Source organism: Sorex araneus, chromosome 9, assembly GCF_027595985.1.
Source record: "Sorex araneus isolate mSorAra2 chromosome 9, mSorAra2.pri, whole genome shotgun sequence".
NCBI lineage: Eukaryota > Metazoa > Chordata > Mammalia > Eulipotyphla > Soricidae > Sorex > Sorex araneus.
The window spans coordinates 68,166,158-68,183,483 of NC_073310.1; the positions used below are offsets into that span (position 1 = coordinate 68,166,158).

Below are 17,326 nucleotides of genomic sequence, written 5' to 3' on the forward strand. Positions count from 1 at the left end.
CTGCGTGGGCCTCCCGGGGTCCACATCCAGAAGCCCAGCCCCGAGTGGGGTGGGAAGGAAGGAGGTGCTCTGAGCCGCCTTGACAGCCAGCCTGCCCCACGGACGGACGGACAGACGGTGGCAAGAAGATGCAGAAGAGGCACAGTGGGGCCTAGGGGGTCAGCGCCACGCCCACGAGCGGGCCACACACAGACAGGACACCCGCACAGTGGCCGCGGTGCAGGGCGGCCGGCATGCACCGAGCATTTACCTGTCCCGCTCAGTAAGGAGAGAACTTTGAGAAAAAGTGACAGACAGTTCGCCTTGCGCAGGGTGGGGAGGCGGAAGCGGAGGGAAAGAGAAACAGAACAGCTTTAGTGCTCACAGCGCGCGGGACGCAAGGCTCGGGGTGCGGGGCTGGGGCTGTCCCAGGGAGGACTGGGCCCAGGGAGGACTGTCCATAGGGGACTGTGTCCCTGGGGGGAGACTGCGTCCCTGGGGAGGGGACTGTGTCCCAGGAAGGACTGTGTCCATAGGGAGGACTGTGACATAGAGGACTGTGTCCATAGGGAGGACTGTCCACAGGGAGGACTGTCCATAGACGACTGTGTCCCTGGGGGAGGACTGTGTCCCTGGGGAGGATTGTGTTCATAGGGAGGACTGTCCCCGTAGGGAGGACTGTGTCCCTGGGGAGGACTGTGTCCCAGGAAGGACTGTCCCTGTAGGGAGGACTGTGTCCCAGGAAGGACTGTCCATAGGGAGGACTGTGTCCAGAGGGAGGACTGTCCATAGGGAGGACTGTGTTCAGAGGGAGGACTGTCCATAGGGAGGACTGTGTCCCTGGGGAGGACTGTCCCTGTAGGGAGGACTGTGTCCAGAGGGAGGACTGTGTCCATAGGGAGGACTGTGTCCAGAGGGAGGACTGTCCATAGGGAGGACTGTGTCCCTGGGGAGGACTGTGCCCATAGGGAGGACTGTGTCCCTGGGGAGGACTGTCCCCGTAGGGAGGACTGTCCCTGTAGAGGACTGTGTCCAGAGGGAGGACTGTCCATAGGGAGGACTGTGTCCCTGGGGAGGACTGTCCCTGTAGGGAGGACTGTGTCCAGAGGGAGGACTGTGTCCCTGGGGAGGACTGTCCCTGTAGGGAGGACTGTGTCCAGAGGGAGGACTGTGTCCCTGGGGAGGACTGTCCCCATAGGGAGGACTGTGTCCCTGGGGAGGACTGTGTAGGGGAGGGCTGTGTCCATAGGGGAGGACTGTCTGGGAGGACTGAACACAGACTCGCAGGCCTGCTCCCTGGGAAATGGCGAGCCCCTGGCATCCATGAGAGCACGACTCCTCCACCCCAGCGTCATGTCCCCAGGGCAGTGCAGGGGATGGGCAGGGGGCAGGGCCAGCCCCGAGTCCCCAGGGCAGCAGGAGTTGCCCTCTCCCAGGTGCTCGGCTCCCTGGAAACCCGGCACAGAGGCTGGGGACCTGCTGGGCTTGGGCCCCCGGAGCAGGGGACAGGTAGGATCAGCCCAGCTGGAGTAGGGGACCAGGGCTGACCAGCACGGCTGACCCAGCCCTCAGCGAGGGACGGGCTGCAGGGCCAGACGAGTGTGGGGCGGGGACGGCTGAGACCCAGCGGCCCCCTGGGAGGGACCAGCAGCAAGGCAGAGACTGACAGTGCGGGGGGACGGCACCAAGGGCAGTGGCAGCGGGCACACGCCCAGCAGGCCACCAGCCACTGTCTTGGCGAGGGAGGCGGCGGGCCCCACGGCCCTGAGCCCCAAGACAGCACGTCAGGAGCGGGGCCGCGGGCGGGGGGCGCTGGGTACTTACAGGCAGGCCTTCCCTAGCAAAGGCTGCAGAGAGAAGCGAGAGACAGTGAGCGCAGCCACGGGACGGCACCAGGCCCCGCAGACCCCTGCCCGCACACGCCCGGGCTCCTGCTCCCCGTCCTGAGCCCAGACGGAGCCCTACTGTCTTGTGGTGAAAGACAGACGGACGAGTCGGAGGCCACGGGGTGACCCCAGATAGCCGGAACACGGCCCCTCACACAGGGGGCTGGGGGGCGACATTCAGTCCCACCCCAACACCCCTCCACTGCCCCTGCAGGGGTGCCCGTCCCCAAGTCACAGACGGAGGCGGAGATGGACAGGGCAGCAGAGCAGCAGAGTGGTCCGAGGCCCCACGGCCCCACTGCACCCCATACACAGGGTTCCCAGGGCAACGCCCAGACACTGTGCCTGTCTGTGCCCAGGCCTGGCTGCCTTCGTGGGAAAGCAAGTTCTGAACACAGATGCCAGGCCCAGTGGCCTACAGCCACTCTGTTCATGTCAGAGCAAGCAATGAGAGTGTCCTGAGAGGAGCCCTGAGGAGCCCTGAGGGGAGCCCTGAGGAGCCCTGAGGGGAGCCCTGAGGGGAGCCCTGAGGAGCCCTGAGGGGAGCCCTGAGGGGAGCCCTGAGGAGCCCTGAGGGGAGCCCTGAGGAGCCCTGAGGGGAGCCCTGAGGAGCCTTGAGGGGAGCCCTGAGGGGAACCCTGAGGGGAGCCCTTAGGGGAGCCCTTGGGGGAGTCCTGAGGGAAGTCCTGAGGGGAGCACTGGGGGGAGGCCTGAGGGGAGTCCTGAGGGGGGAGTCCTGAGGGGAGCCCCAAGGGGTGTCCTGAGGAGCCTTGAGGGGAGGCCTTATGGGAGCCTTTGGGGGAGTCTTGAGGGAATTCCTGAAGAGAGCCCTGAGGGGAGCCCAGAGGGGCCTGAGGGGAGCCCTGAGGGGAGTCCTGAGGGGAGCCCTGAGGGGAGTCCACCCATGCTTCCCATCTGCTGCAGCAGAACCAGAGAAAACAGCTACTTCCACGTGGGTCTGAACGCAACAGTCCTAACCTGAACAACACAGAGTCAGTGGCACAAGAAGAGACCAAGGAAGCATCAGTGTGGAGCTGGAACCAAGAAGACGACCTTGGGCCACACAGGTACCACAACCAGAGCTGAATGGAACCTTCCGGAAAGGTCTAGAAGCCTGCCCTAAACTGTTTCGGAGAGCCTGCACTAGAAGGTGGCTGATGAGGCTCTGCTCTCTCTGCCCCCCGCACCCAGGGCCACAGGGGCACCCTGAGCCAGGAAGACCCTCTGGGGAATGCTGGCTCCGCTGCTGCCCTCCCGAGAGAACCGCAGAGGGAGGAAGGGTGAGCGTGGGGTGAGCGCGGGGTGAACGCACGTGGCCAGGCAGCTGCGTGGGTGCCTCCGGGGACAGGCAGGCGGGCAGGGCAGCCGAGGCAGAAGCCGAGGGCTCCCCCATGCTGTCGATGCGAGGCTTTTTGGTGGGCTCGGGGCTGGCTAGCGGGGTGACACTATTGCGCCTCATCAGCGGGTTAGGCCCCTTCTTTGCGTCCTAAGCCAGACAAAGACAAAAGAGAGAAGGCGACAGTTACAGGGAGAGGGAGCAAAAAAGCCACAACACAGACAGGAGAACCCAGCAGGGCGCCTCCCGGTTCCCTGCGCCTCAGACCGCACCCAGAGCCTGGGCCTCGGCGCCACTCTGCTGTGTAACCCACAGCCCCACGGGACCAAGAGGGAGCACCGGGCACGGGACAATGAGAGGAGGCTGGGATCCAGAGAGGGAGGACGAGCCTTGGGGAGAGGCGGGCGGAGAGGGGCCCCGCAGGAGGGACGCTGCAGTGAGCACCCAGTGGGACGAGCTGGCTCTGCAGAGCTGCCACGATGGCCCCAGGCCCAGCTGGAGCCTGCCGTCCCCTGAGGTCCCCAGACACTGCCCAGTCCTGGGCAGGAAACCAGGAACCTGCCCGCCCCCCTCCCCGTCCCCCAGCCGGCCGGTTGGCTGGAAGATGCTGAGCTTTTTCTATTTTTGGTTTTTGGGTCACACCCGGAGATGCACAGGGGTTACTCCTGGCTCTGCACTCAGGAATCACCCCTGGCGGTGCTCAGGGGACCATATGGGATGCTGGGAATCGAACCCAGGTCGGCCGAGTGCAAGGCAAACGCCCTACCCGCTGTGCTATCGCTCCGGCCCCAATGCTGAGCTTTTAATGCAGAAATCTCGGGGCCCAGCCGCTGGCTTGGGAGTGCAAAGTGGTCACCACGTGGAGAATGTCTTCAACCCTCTGCCCCCCAGCAGACACAGCCCCGCCTGCTCCCTCAGACCTGCTGGGCCACCGACAGAGGGGCCTGGGGCTCTACGATGCAGCATCACGCAGGTCACTCAGGGCAGACGGACCCCCGAGAAGGGCTCCCAGGTGCGCAGCTCATGCCCAGGTGAAGGGGTGACAGTACCCGACGTGAGAGGTGTGGCCTGCCCACGGGGTGCCCTACAGCCGGGCCAGATCAGCAGCATGAAGAGGAAGGTGGGGGCAAGTGGGCAGCAGGAAGCAGCAGCGGGAGGCAGAGCCGGGACTCCGGGGTCAGGGCTAGCCCTCTCCGAGGCCGGCAGGAGGGTGAAGCCAGCCCCACACGGCAGCTCTGTGGAGACCCCAGGTGGGGCCCTGCACTCACCTCAGGCCTGTCCCTGTGGGTGCTCACCGACCCCACGTTCAGGTAGACGGACTCGACACGGCAGCCTGGCCAGGTGGGAGTGACAAAGGCGTCAGTCACAGGGTCCCCAGCCACCGTTCCCCGGACGCAGTCCCAGACCCCACTCACCATAGGCAACGGGCGTCAGCTTGAGGACGGTGTGAAGGGGACACTTCAGGAAAGGCATCTCCTCTGCGAGGGGGCATGGTCAGGCTCTGGGTGTGCTCCGGGACCCCACACTCCCAGGACCTACCCAGACTCAGGGGCTGTCTCTGCCCTCACCCCCACAGCCACCCGCCCTCACCCCCAGTCACCTGCCCTCACCCCCAGTCACCCCCAGTCACCTGGCCCCCCACTTCACCCCCCAGGCACCTGCACTCTTGTCCAGGAAGTAGGCCAGGAGGCAGCGCAGCACGGCCTGGTGGCAGATGACCAGCACATTCTCCCGCCGCTCGAGCTCCATGATGACGGGCTCCAGCCGCTGCACCAGGTCCTGGTAGGACTGCAGACAGCAGGACAGACAGAGGGACAGAGCTTGGACACCATCGTGGCCACATGGGTCCCGTCACCAAGACTCCAGGAACACGCCACCCACCCACCCACCCACCCACACGCCACCAGCTCCAGCTCTGGGTCAGCACCAGTCAGAGGGAGGAGGAGCCGGGGCCCCCATACAGGGCCAGGGCCTCCCTCTGCCGAGTCCCAGCCCTCAGAGTCTCCGTCATCGCTCGTATGGGGACTCTGGCAGGCCGATGCGACTGGCCGCTCCAAGTGTCCAGGTCCTTGTCTGACAGACACTGGCAGCTCCGTACAGCTGGCCCCAAGGGTCACTTCCCTCTCCCCCTCCTGGGCAGGGGAGAGCTGGACCTCTCGGAAGTGACCGGGCCCCTGGGCCTGTTGGCGTCAACTGCCATAGCGGAGTGCAGCTGGGCCCCTGCGAGGAGCCCTGAACTGTGAGTTCCACCTCAGGAAGGGGAAGGCCCTGCCCTGGGTCCCCCAGAACCGGCCCCGCCCCTCCTACTCACACTGGGCACAGGGGACAGGCGGGGGGTTGGCCGAGGGGACTGGTCTATGGCCGCCAGAGGCACAGGGCGTCCCCCACCCAGAGCTCCGGGGGGACTGTCCCGGCATCTCCGGCGCACTTGGGGGTCCGTCAGCATCACTCCGTGGCACTGAGCGCAGCAGAGGCCTCACGCACCTCGCCCGTGGGGTAGCGGTAGTAGTACTTGTCCTGCTCCCGCAGCGCGTACTCCTCGGGGTACGTGGCCTGGATCTCCTCATAGGTCATCTCCTCGCAGACGCCCTGTGGGAGCACCGGACTCCTCAGGTCCCTCCTGAGTCCACACGGTCGGGCCCCCCAGCCCGGCTCGCTCAGGCGCCCACATCTCGGGGCCGCCGGCTCACCGCGTCGATCTCGTTGAGCGCCTTCCACTGCTCGTAGGGCAGCTGCAGGGCCTCCGCCGTCTGGATGGTGCTCTTCAGCTGGCTCGTCCACACCTTGAGGTCCTTCAAGTTCTGCTCCTCCACAAACTTGCTCAGTGCGCCAGCAAACTGGGAGGGCAGAGGCGCAGGTGAGGCCGCCCTGCTCCCCGGGAACAGCTACGCTCCACATCTGAGGGGCCCCAACCCTGGGGCTGAATGGGAGGAGCCGGGAGCGACCAGGTGGGTCCTGCACACACACCCTCCCACGAAGCTGGAAAGTCTCCTCTGCCATACGCAGACACTGACTCCCAGACACATGCGATACACACGGAGACAGGCAAAGACACGTGCAACAGACATGGACATCCACACATGGGCAGACACAGAGACATACAGACCTGAGTAATAGGCACAGAGACACAGAGATGCATCCACATAATAGACACAGAGACATATCAGTCACACATGTTATAGAGGCAGACACCCATGTAATAGACATGGAGACACATAGACATGTAATGACACAGGTACACACATACATGAACACACAGATACATATCACACACACACACACACACACACACACACACACACCCCTACCTTCCGGCCCCTGCTGGACAGGCCCGAGTCTCCCCCAATCTTGCCCTGGAGGTTGTGCTCACTCTCGCCGTGCCGGCACAGGTAGATGGTGCGCGGCTGCACGTGGATGTTCATCAGGTAGTACACGATGCGGCTCTGGATGTGATCCTGGACCCGGTTCACTAGGAACCGCCGGCCGACATCAATCACCTTGATGAAGGATAGTTCCCTACAGGGCAAGGCCACAGACCCCTCAGAACCACCAGATTCCCCTCAGAATCATCAGATCTCTCCTCAGATCCTCCTCAGAACCCATCAGATTCCCCTCAGGATCCCCATCAGATCTTTCTTCAGATCTCCTCAGAACCCACAAGATCCCCCTTGGACTCTCCTCAGAATCCACATCAGATCTTTCCTTAGATCCTCCCCCTCTCCAAGCCCCCATCAGATCTCTCCTCAGATCCTCCTCAGAACCCACCAGATTCCCTTCAAAGTCCCCATCAGATCTCTCCTCAGGTCCTCTCATGTTTCCTTTAGATCCCGTCAGGCCTTTCAGCCAATTCCTTATCAGGTTCCCCCCTAAAATCTTCCTCAGATCCTCCATGAGATTCCCAACAACATCCCCATTAGAGCCCCCCAATCAGGACCCCCCCAGAAGTCCTTCAGCTCCTCCTCAGATCCCTCACCAGGTCTCATTAAAACCTCCAATCAGAACCGCACAAGAACCCACACCTGGACTCGTCAGGTCCTGTCAGATGCCTCCTCAGACCCCACACCGACAGCACACAGCAGGGCAGCTCTGGGGCCTGTGCCCAGGAGGGGCTGAGCTGCTTCCTGAGTCTGGAGAACAGGAGCCTGTGGCAGCTCCTGCCCCTGCCAGGGTGGGGCCCCAAGGGCTGGCCTCCACCATGGACAGCGGCCACACCAGCCTTCTCTTCACTGTTTGCTCATACACTGGCCATGTCCAGGAAGCTCCCACTGAGACCCAATCCAGGCGGGGGACACTCCTGGCTCTGCACTCAGGGAACCATACGGAATGCAGGGGATCGAACCCAGGGCAGCTGCAGGTCAGGCAAATGCCTTCCCTGCCTACTACACTTCGAACCCGGGACAGCGCGGGAGGGGGGAGCCGGTGGCAGCCGCGGCGTCACCTGTCGTGCTTGTCGGGGTCTAGGGGTTGGTAGCTGGCCTCGTAGCAGCTGATCCTCTTCATGAAGTCGTCCATGGCCTCTGCTGAGTTGCAGTCCCGGTAATCCGGGCTGGACAGCTTCACTTCCTGCGAGCCAGAGGCAGTGTGAGTCACAGGCCTTCCGGGGGAAAGCCCAGGGGAGGGAGGGCTGAGTCACAGGCTGCGGGCTCCCCAGGGAGGACACCCCTCAGCCCAGAGAATGGGGGGCCCAAAAGGACAAAGACAGGAAAAGCCTGAGCGTCCAGAATTGCCCACGGCGTCTACACCCCCAGGCCGGCCCGGGTCCCGGTGCCCCGAGGCTGCAAGGTCCTGCCCCGGGCCTGCCGGGCTCTGGCTCCTCTAGCCCAGCAGAAGCGTTCAGAACACTGTGGTCCTGGGACACGGATAGCTATGTCTGGGATCGAACCCAGGGCCTCACACACGCAAGGCAAGCACTGTGCCACGGAGCCACCCAGGGCCCCGCACTCTGCCATCTGGGCAAGATGCAGCCCCTCCTTGGAGCTCCGGGTTCTGCGTGTGGGCATGTGAGAGGCAGGCTGGGGGCCTCCAGGGCCGGCTGCTCTCGAGACGGCGGGAACGTTCCCCTGAGCGGGTGATGGGGGTGAAGGGCCTCGTGTTTGGTCACCAGCCGAGCAGCTACAGAGCTCCGGACAACGGGCCGCCGGGCGGAGCTGCTCCCGGCCTGGAGCCAGGGCCGGCCACGGAGCAGAAAACCAGCAAATCTCACGCTGCTCTGAAAACGTTTTCTGTGCTCACTGAGCTCCCCCACCCTGCGGGACCGAGAAAGCGAGCCCGGGGCGTGAGCTGAGTCCCTCCTTCGAGTCTCGTCCCCACCACAGCACCGGACCTGGCCCGAGGCCGCAACAACTTCAGCAGCCCTTCCTGGAAGAGGAGGCGTTTCCCAGAAACGCGGAGCGCGAGCTCGGGACAGGGAGAGTGGGCCGGGGAGGTGCCCCCGCCCCCGCTCAGGCCGTCACCGGGCAGAGCGTCAATGGCACAATCAATACCTAACACCTGGCGTGACGGCGCCTCGGAGCCAAACAGGCTGCGAGCGACTCCGATTACGGGGCGTCCGTGCTGGTGAGCCCCTGCAAGTCCCCCGTCTGTCCCACACAGCCGCTCCCAGCCACAGGGACCCCCTGCCTCGGAACTCGGCCAGGTCTTCTGGGTGCCACCCGCTTCCCTCACCCTCCGGGCCTTCCCGGGGTCCCCACAGGGTCTCACCATGATGTTGGAGGCCACCACGGTGGGGTCGTCACACACAGACTCAATGAAGAACACCTGGGCGGGGGAGCGGGCGGAAGGCCAAAGCGGTTGCCCAGGGCGTGCACCATGGCCAGGCACCGGGCCAGAAGCCCCTGGCCCACCCCACGCCTCTGTGCCCCGAATCTGCGCCTGCTCTGGACGGCACCCAAGGGTCCCCGCAGGAGAGCCCATGTCTCGGGGGCAGGAAGAAGGGCCCCAGGGAGGCGCCGAGACAGGGTCTGCACCTGCGGGGGTCACCTGCTCCTGCCCGCTCCTGCCCATTCCTGCCCACTCCTGCCCACTCCTGCCTGCTCCTGACCGCTCCTGCCCACTCCTGCCCGCTCCTGCCCGCTCCTGCCCGCTCCTGACCATTCCTGCCCGCTCCTGCCCACTCCTGCCCGCTCCTGCCCACTCCTGCCCGCTCCTGCCCACTCCTGCCCGCTCCTGACCATTCCTGCCCGCTCCTGCCCACTCCTGCCCGCTCCTGCCCACTCCTGCCCGCTCCTGCCCACTCCTGCCCGCTCCTGCCCGCTCCTGCCCGCTCCTGACCATTCCTGCCCACTCCTGCCCACTCCTGCCCGCTCCTGCCCACTCCTGCCTGCTCCTGCCCACTCCTGCCCACTCCTGACCATTCCTGCCCGCTCCTGCCCACTCCTGCCTGCTCCTGCTCACTCCTGCCCGCTCCTGCCCACTCCTGCCCGCTCCTAACCATTCCTGCCCGCTCCTGCCCACTCCTGCCCGCTCCTGCCCGCTCCTGCCCACTCCTGCCCACTCCTGCCCGCTCCTGCTCATTCCTGCCCACTCCTGCCCACTCCTGACCATTCCTGCCCGCTCCTGCCCACTCCTATCTATTCTTGCCCATCCCTGCCCATCCCTGCCCGCTCCAGACCCCAGCAGGGTTTCAGCTCACCTTGAAGTCATTTTCTTTGGCAAAGTGAAGGATCATTTGTCTCCTGTCCCTGGTTGTATTGGTGGCATCAAACACCTGGCCAAGAGAAGGAAGGGCCATGGAGTCCGCGGGTGGCCGACTTGCCCTGTCCCCAGGTCCCTGGGCATTGCTGGGTGTGGGGGGCAGCCGGGCATAACCCCCAAGCAAACAACGCAGCACCGATGAGCCACGGGCCCTGCCCGGCCCCCGGTGCAGCCAGGAGGCGCCTCTGAGAGGGCAGCGGCTCCAGCAGCCCCGCTGAGTCCAGCCCGGACACAGGCCAGGGCGTCCCCGTCAGCCCCCAGCCCCCGCGGCCTGACTCACTGCGATCTGGCCTCCCTCCTGCGTCAGGTAGGCCCTCACGTCCCTCAGCGCAGCGAGAGCACACTGCCTGCAGGGCAGAGAGGCGCATCAGAGGGCACCCTGTACCCACACCCACGGGCCCCCTGCACCCTGTGCCCACACCCACGGGCCCCCCTGCACCCTGTGCCCACACCCACGGGCCCCCCTGCACCCTGTGCCCACACCCACGGGCCCCCCTGCACCCTGTGCCCACCCACACCCACGGGCCCTCCTGCACCCTGTGCCCACGCCCACGGGCCCCCTGCACCCTGTGCCCACACCCACGGGCCCCCCTGCACCCTGTGCCCACCCACACCCAAGGGCCCCCTGCACCCTGTGCCCACACCCACGGGCCCCCCTGCTCACTCTGCACGGGAGTCCCAGACATGTTCCGAGACCCACTGCCCAGAGATCTCAGAGCAGGGGCTAGGGAGGGGGCGAGCCCCCCAGGACCCTAAGGCCCAGCCCAGGACCCTATCCTCACGTCTGGGGCTCAGGTCACCCCGTTTCTAAATGATCTCACTGAGACTCGGGGACAGGGCTGTGTCTCCCGACCCCGTCTCCCACCCCGCAGCTCTGGCTGCACAGAGCAGCAGCCCTGCCCCCCCCCCGTGCCCGCCTGCTCGCGCCCACCCTGCAGCCTCACTTGCGCACTCTCATGGCCTCCTCGTTGTCAGGCCGGAAGAAGTCGTAGGAGCTGAAGTGTCTGACAGCCTCACGGCGGTACTCGCCCACGTTGAATACTGGGGAGTGACACAGACCCTCAGGGCCGCCGGCCCACACCCGGGCACAGCCCCGGCGGCCTGCCCTGGCCGCACCTGCCGTGAGTGCAGCCCACGGTGTCCAGGAGGGAGCGGGCCCCCACGCACACCGGGCCCCAGGCCACACTGTGGGGAGCAGGGCCCAGGTGTGCAGTGCGCCCTGGAGACGCGGCAGGGCAGGGGGGGAGCCAGGCCTGGGGCTGCGGGACTCATGGAAAAAGAGAGGGTGAGACCCCCCCCAAGGGCCAGGATGTCTGTGACGGAGTCGGGCCCAGCACAGGGACCCCGTGTGCGGGCATTGTGGGGCCTGGTGAAGGTCGAGTTTTCATTTTCGTACGCTGGAACCAGAGAGATATAAGGGGGAAACGCTTCCATTGCACACAGACACCCTGGGTTGGACCCGAGCACCACAGGAGTGCTCGTTCCCTGAGCACAGAACTGGGAGTCAGCTCCAAGCACTGCTGGGTCGGGGCCCCAAACCGAAAAGCACCCAAGCCTCTGAACGCGCTGACATGGGCGTGTCCATCAGCAGCCCACATGGCTGCGGCGTGACCAAAAGGAGCCAGAGCAGCAGCCAAGCGGCCAAGAGGAAGAAGCCGGCGCATGGGCAGGAGCGGGGCGGGCACAGCCAGCCTACCTTTCGTGGGGACCCCAATCCAGTTGAGGTAGCGCGTAAGTTTCTTGGAGATGTAGGTCTTGCCACGTGCCGGAAGGCCCACCATGACGATGACCGTAGGTGAGTTGGTCAGCTTGGGCCCACAGGCTGCCGGGGCAGAGGGGTGGGGTCAGGGGGTCTCCAGAACTCCCCAGAATGCCCAGGACCCCCACCAAAGCCTCCCGAAGAGCAGGACCCTGGGCCCAAGCCCAGAGGGACTGGGGCCAGGCATGGAAGGGACTTCCCGAGACTGGAGGGGCCCAGCTAAAGGGGGCCAGTGTGGGCTGGGGCCCCCTGCCACAACACAGAGGCCAAGCATTGCTCCCCGACTCCTTTCCTGGAAGCAGGTAAGGCCATTCGCGTGGGTCAGACCAGCTCGGTCCAGAGCAAACACGGCTCCGTGGGGTGACAGGCACAAGTGCCCATCCCTGGGGTAGCCCGCCTCTGCATGCCTGCTGTCCGGTTGACAGAGGCCCGGAGTGATGGGGCCCCCAGTCGGCACAGGCCCAGGGCAGCGTCCAAGACACACAGATCCTGTCCTGGTGGTTCCAGCGTGTCCCGGCCCGGGAGCCCAGGTGACTGTGGGCCATGAGACACTGGCCACCTGGCTGCTCAGGCAGCTGGCCACCTGGGGAGGGGCGCGGCTCCAGCCAGCCAGGCCAAGGCCACAGCAAGCGTCTCTGCAGGCGGGCACCGGTCACCAAGCACTGGGGGCACAGCTGTCCATGCAGCCCACTGGGTCACGAGAGTAAGGCCTGGGGTCAGATTCTAGAGCCAGGGACGACCACAGCATGGACAGGGCCAGCCTTGGGGTTCCGAGCAGACGGCATGGCCACAGAGTTTCCACGGGCAAGTGTGGGAGGGGACTGTGTCCCCAAGAACCAGTCAGGCCCAAGGACACAGGAGCTCGGCCACTGGGTGGGCTGGGGACACTTGACGGCACTGGCCACTGCGGCTTCCCTGTTGTCCGGTGAGCCCCCAGGGCCACTGACCGGATCAAACACGCATGCCCAGGCGGTGTCTGCGTGTCTGTCTGCGTGACCGTCTCTCAGCTGCTCCCGCTCGGCCCCCTTGTCCGGCCCCACGCCAGACAGGGACTGGCAAATGGGTCACCCAGGAGGGCGGGTCCGTTCCTCGCACAGCCTACATCAGGGCGAGCAGCCCAGTGCCCGTCCCTGGCAGAGGAAGTCACTTTCCCCAAAACTGCTGACTTGGGAGCAAGCCGGCAGCCATCCCCACTTAGCCCTTGGCAGGCAGCCGGGAGGAGGGGGCGGGGCGCGTGGCACCCAGACACAGGGCACTGTGGGGAGATGCAGGGATGGTCCAGAATGCCCCTTTCTCACCTGCCATGGCCGCCCCTCTTACTGCTCTGCCTGCCCAGCTCTGCCTCAGTTTCCCCTCAAGCCCCAGCCCAAGCTCCTCCCCTCCCAGCACAGGATTCTAGAGAAGTCCAGGGTTAACACAGTGGCCGTACTGACCTCTGTCACAGCCCCAGCGGGAGACTCAGACCCACGCCAAGCCCAGCCACAGAGCCTGGGACGGGGCCACGGATGTCCACTACTCCTCGGAGAGCAGTGAAGGGCCCTCTGGGCTGAGACCAGGGTCGGCTGGGTGCGGGCTGAGCCCAAGAGGCGGTTCCCCACACTTGCAGAAACACGGAGCAGGGTGGGCACCCTCCCCGGGCAGAGGGGTCACACAGCTTCTGGCCAGGGCCCCCAGCACCAAGCCACAGCCCTCTCCCCACCTGAGCCGGGTCCACTTCTCACTCGAGTGGGCCCCTACAGTGCTCGGTTTCCCGAGGGACCACACCCAGCATGCTGGGGCCGGGGGCTAGAGTCAGGGCCGCACACGGCTTGTGCAGTGACTGATTTTTCCACACTGCCCCTGCATGAGGTGAGACCAGAGCTGAGACTGGCACCGTGGGCGATCAAGACCCCCAGCCCCTGCCAGGCCCTGCTTGGAGCAGCCAGCACCGGACAACCCGTCTCTCCTGGAACTGGACTCCAGGGGAGGTGACAAGCCCTGCCTACTCCAGGGCTCACCCCAGTGGGCACCCCGGCCCCGCACACACCCACAGAAGCCCAGGAGGATCTTCCCGTCAGCATCTGGTGCCAACCGGAGCCTGTGCGCCAGGCTCAGTGTGGTGGGCAAGGGACGTGGCACAGGAGGAACGCCTGCTTCCTGGGCACAGGCTCCATCCTTCAGCAGCACCCCCCAAGTCACCCAGTGAGCTCCCCATTCCGGCAGGTGTGGCCCCCAGGAGCACTGACCATGCAAGTAAAAGTAGGTGTGACCCCAGAGTCATATCAATTATGTGTGATCCCAGAGAAGCATCAAGTATGTGTGACCCCAAGTAACATCGAGTATGTGTGATCTCAGAGTAGCATCAAGTGTCCCAGAGTAACATCGAGTATGTGTGTCCCAGAGTAACATCAAGTATGTGCGACCCCAGAGTAACATTGAGTATGTGTGTTCCAAGAGTAATATCAAGTATGTGTGACCCCAGAGTAACACTGTGTAGGACCCCAGAGTAATATCAAGTATGTGTAACCCCAGAATGATAACAAGTATGTATGACCCCAGAGTAACATTGAGTCTGTGTGTCCCCCGAGGAACGGAGCCTGTGTGACCCCAGCACAGGGCAGCTGGGCGGGTGGGGAGCAGGCAGGAGGAAGAGGTGGTGCCTGCCTCCGGTGGGACCCTGGGGAGGGGAGGGTCTCAGGCTCCTTGGCAGCCCCGGGCTCCGGGAGAAAACTGGAAGCAAAGCCCAGCCTGAGGCGTCAGTCACTGGCCTCGCCCTAGGGCGGGTCCCGCGTACAGGTATTTGCATGAGAAGAGGCCAGTCAGCCGGCAGCCACGGGGGTGGGGGTGAACCGTGGTCAGCGCCTCACTGCGAGGTCACTGCCCACCTCAGTGAAGAACCTCAGGGCAATGGGCCAGGGCTCCGCAATCCCTTGGGAAGAAGCCGCCTGTCCCCATCAGCGATCCCCACCTGCGGGGCCCCAGGCCCCTTGGATATCCGAGGGGACGAGTGAAAACTGAGTAGTAACTGGGGAGGGCGCAGGACACAGGCTTGGGGGCGGCGCTCACAGCTGGACCAGGGCTGGGAATCTTTTTCCCAACCTTTCAATCACCAAGACAGCCGGGGATGGGGGGAAAGGGAACCAGAAGAAACTCTCCTGGCACCCGGGCGGCCAGCGTGACCGGCCAGCGTGACCCGCACCGGCTCCATCCGCGGCACGTGACCAGTCCGGGCTGCGGTTTCCTTAAAGGTTTTTATAGGCGCCTGAGACAACCCCTGGAGCCACCCATGGCGGGTCCCGAATCGCCGGGGAGGGTTTTCGGCAGATCTCTGCCCTGCGTGCGAGACGTGCAGCTGGGGCGTGCGCAATGGACGAAGGAGCGCAGGGGCACTGTCGTCCAGCGCCCCCGCCCCAGCCTCCACCTGCACAGGGGCACCTGCTGCCAGCAGCGCCGGCGGGGCGGGGCGGGGCGGGGTTGCACCCCGGCCGGGTCCGGCCCCCAGACTCCCGGCCGGGGAGCGGGAAACTGACCGTCAGCAGCCCGGGAAGCCACGGAGTCGTCCTTAACAAAGAGGGGCTGCCCGCCCGGGATTCGGGAGGACCGAGGAGGGCGTCAGCGGCCGCTCCAGGGTCTAGCCAATGCCGTGGGGCCACTGTCCCCACCGCCCAGGAGGGGCGGCTCGGCCGGCCGAGCCCAGAAGCCCCAGGGGACGAGATGTCAAGGCGGCCGAGGGGACCCGCCCGAGGGACGGCGCGAGAATCAGCACAAGGCCGCACACGCACCTCCGGCGCCGTGTCGCTTCCAGACCACCCGATCCCCAGCTCGGACTAGCCAGAGCCGGAGGCACTGGCCGGCGCAACTGGCGGCCCCCGCGTCCCCAGCGCGCCGGCTGCGCGCGCGCCCTGACTGCGCCCCACGCGCACAGCCCGGCCCCCAACCCAGCCAGGCCCGTTCCCCCCGCCCGAAACGGCAAGTGGAGTGCGGGGTCCAGGTGTTTGCCCTGGAAGGGGCAGGGGCGGGCGGGCGACCGGGAGGGGCTCCCGAGCCCCGCGACCCCCGAGAAGCCTGAGCCTCAGCGCCCCCCGCGCGCTCCGGGGCGCCGGCCCTGCGGAGGAGCGGCCGGGCCACAGCGCCCCCGATGCCGGCAGCAGGAGGCGCAGCTCGGGGCGCCCCCAGCCCGCCCGGCCGACACGCGCCCGGGTGGAGCCGGGGGTCCCCGCAGCGCCGCACAAAGCCGGGCCGGGCACGCGGCCGTGCGCGCATCCGCACTCACATCTGGGCAGCGAGGGCCGGTGGTCCACGGGGATCCAGATCTTCTGCACCCGGCTCTGGGTCAGTTCCAAGGGCATCTTCGCCAACTGCGCGCGGCTTTCAGGCGGAGCGGACCCCCTCGGAACAAAGCGGGACCAGGGGGCGCGGCCCGACTCGTGGAAACGTGCTCGGGGCTGGATGCGGGCGGAGCCACTGCCTATGCGGCGGCTGGGAAGCCCCCGGGATGCGCGCAGCGCGGTGACAGCCTAGTCGCTCCTCGCCCCTCGCCCGCTCCGGCTCGGCCCCGACGCCCGGCGCTGCCCCGGCTTTTAAGAGTGGCCGCGGCGGGCAGCGCGACGTCAGCCCGGGGCGGGGACGCGGGTCCGGGCCCGCCCCCTCGGGCGGGAGGAGCGCGGGGCGCGGGCCCGGCCGCGGGCGCCCCTGCAGGCGAGAGAAGGCGCGTGCCTCTCCGTGCCGGGACCCTCCGCGGCCGGCACCCCCCTATTCCACGGGCACCGCGCCCCGCCGCGCGTCCCGCTTGAAAAGCGTCGTCCCGGCCCTGCTCCCCGGGCGCTGCGCCCACAATGCCTTCCGCCGGGTGGGCGCAGTCCGGCTCCGGGGGCAGCGAGACGCCTGGTGGGGCTGACTTGGAGGAAGCCAGAAGGACGCTTGGGGGCAGGGGATGAAGGTTCTTGGGGTCGCCCTTTGCACGACCTGCGCGCACCCACCCGACCTCCGAGCACCACTCGGAACCCCGCAGGGGCCTGGACTCCACGTCATGGGTCAGCTGCTGGGGTGCGGCAGCCGTCTGCGTGCGGAGGTCAGAGGACGACCCCCCACGCCGGGCCCGGGCGAACACGGTCCCTGGACCTCGGGACCCGCAGCAGACGCAACCCAGGGCGCTTGCGGGGCTGTTCCTGCCCCCGCGCCCCAGGATCCCGGGAGTCGCGGGCTCGTTGCTTCTGCGGCCCCGCATCCACGCCACCGCCCGGCTCGGTCTGTCCTTTCGGACACCCCCGCGCCCCCTGCGCCCCGGCGCCCGGGCACGTTGGCATCATGCGGGGGACCGGCCGGGCCCGCGCGCCAGGCGACAGACCACACGTCGCTCACGTCCCGCAGGGCTCGCGTCCGCCCAGACGGACACACCCCCGCCCGGAATGACACGCCCCCACCCAGACGGGCACGCTCCGCCCAGGCGCACACGCCCCGGTCAGGCGGACACGCCCCGCCTGCCGCCCGCGCGCTCCGACCCTCCCTGCCACCTTCCTGCGGTCAGTACCGCACCCGGAGGCCTGCCGGGATGGAACCCAGGTCTCCCTGCGTGCTGTACTATTGCTCTGACCCCAGGAGAACTTGCTTTTCTGCAGCGGGGTGGGGAGAGGCTGAGGGAGCAGTCCCAGAGCCCCAGGGAGGGTTTGCTGCCCTAGAAATGGGGCGAGGGGT

At 66.3% G+C, this 17,326-nt stretch overlaps 1 protein-coding gene across 5 annotated transcripts in view; it reads right to left on the bottom strand.

Moving 5' to 3' along the window:
- Positions 1–17,326, bottom strand: part of PFKFB3 (6-phosphofructo-2-kinase/fructose-2,6-biphosphatase 3) — a 34,808-nt gene that overhangs the window by 2,427 nt on the left and 15,055 nt on the right. Inside the window, exons 1-16 of one of the 5 annotated variants that reach the window (XM_055146882.1) lie at positions 15,906–16,233; positions 11,591–11,716; positions 10,839–10,935; positions 10,175–10,241; positions 9,833–9,907; positions 8,902–8,958; positions 7,640–7,764; positions 6,510–6,717; positions 5,892–6,038; positions 5,686–5,790; positions 4,860–4,989; positions 4,617–4,679; positions 4,470–4,534; positions 3,178–3,351; positions 1,804–1,826; positions 251–302 (exon numbers count right to left, since the gene is read on the bottom strand). In XM_055146882.1, the coding sequence (XP_055002857.1) occupies positions 260–302; positions 1,804–1,826; positions 3,178–3,351; positions 4,470–4,534; positions 4,617–4,679; positions 4,860–4,989; positions 5,686–5,790; positions 5,892–6,038; positions 6,510–6,717; positions 7,640–7,764; positions 8,902–8,958; positions 9,833–9,907; positions 10,175–10,241; positions 10,839–10,935; positions 11,591–11,716; positions 15,906–15,981 (1,581 nt within the window). In that variant the 5' untranslated portion in view covers positions 15,982–16,233 and the 3' untranslated portion in view covers positions 251–259. Of the gene's footprint in view, positions 1–250; positions 3,352–4,469; positions 4,535–4,616; positions 4,680–4,859; positions 4,990–5,685; positions 5,791–5,891; positions 6,039–6,509; positions 6,718–7,639; positions 7,765–8,901; positions 8,959–9,832; positions 9,908–10,174; positions 10,242–10,838; positions 10,936–11,590; positions 11,717–15,905; positions 16,235–17,326 lie in introns of those variants that run through there. The other 4 variants (XR_008631409.1, XR_008631408.1, XM_055146883.1 and 1 more) reach the window with 4 other exon arrangements.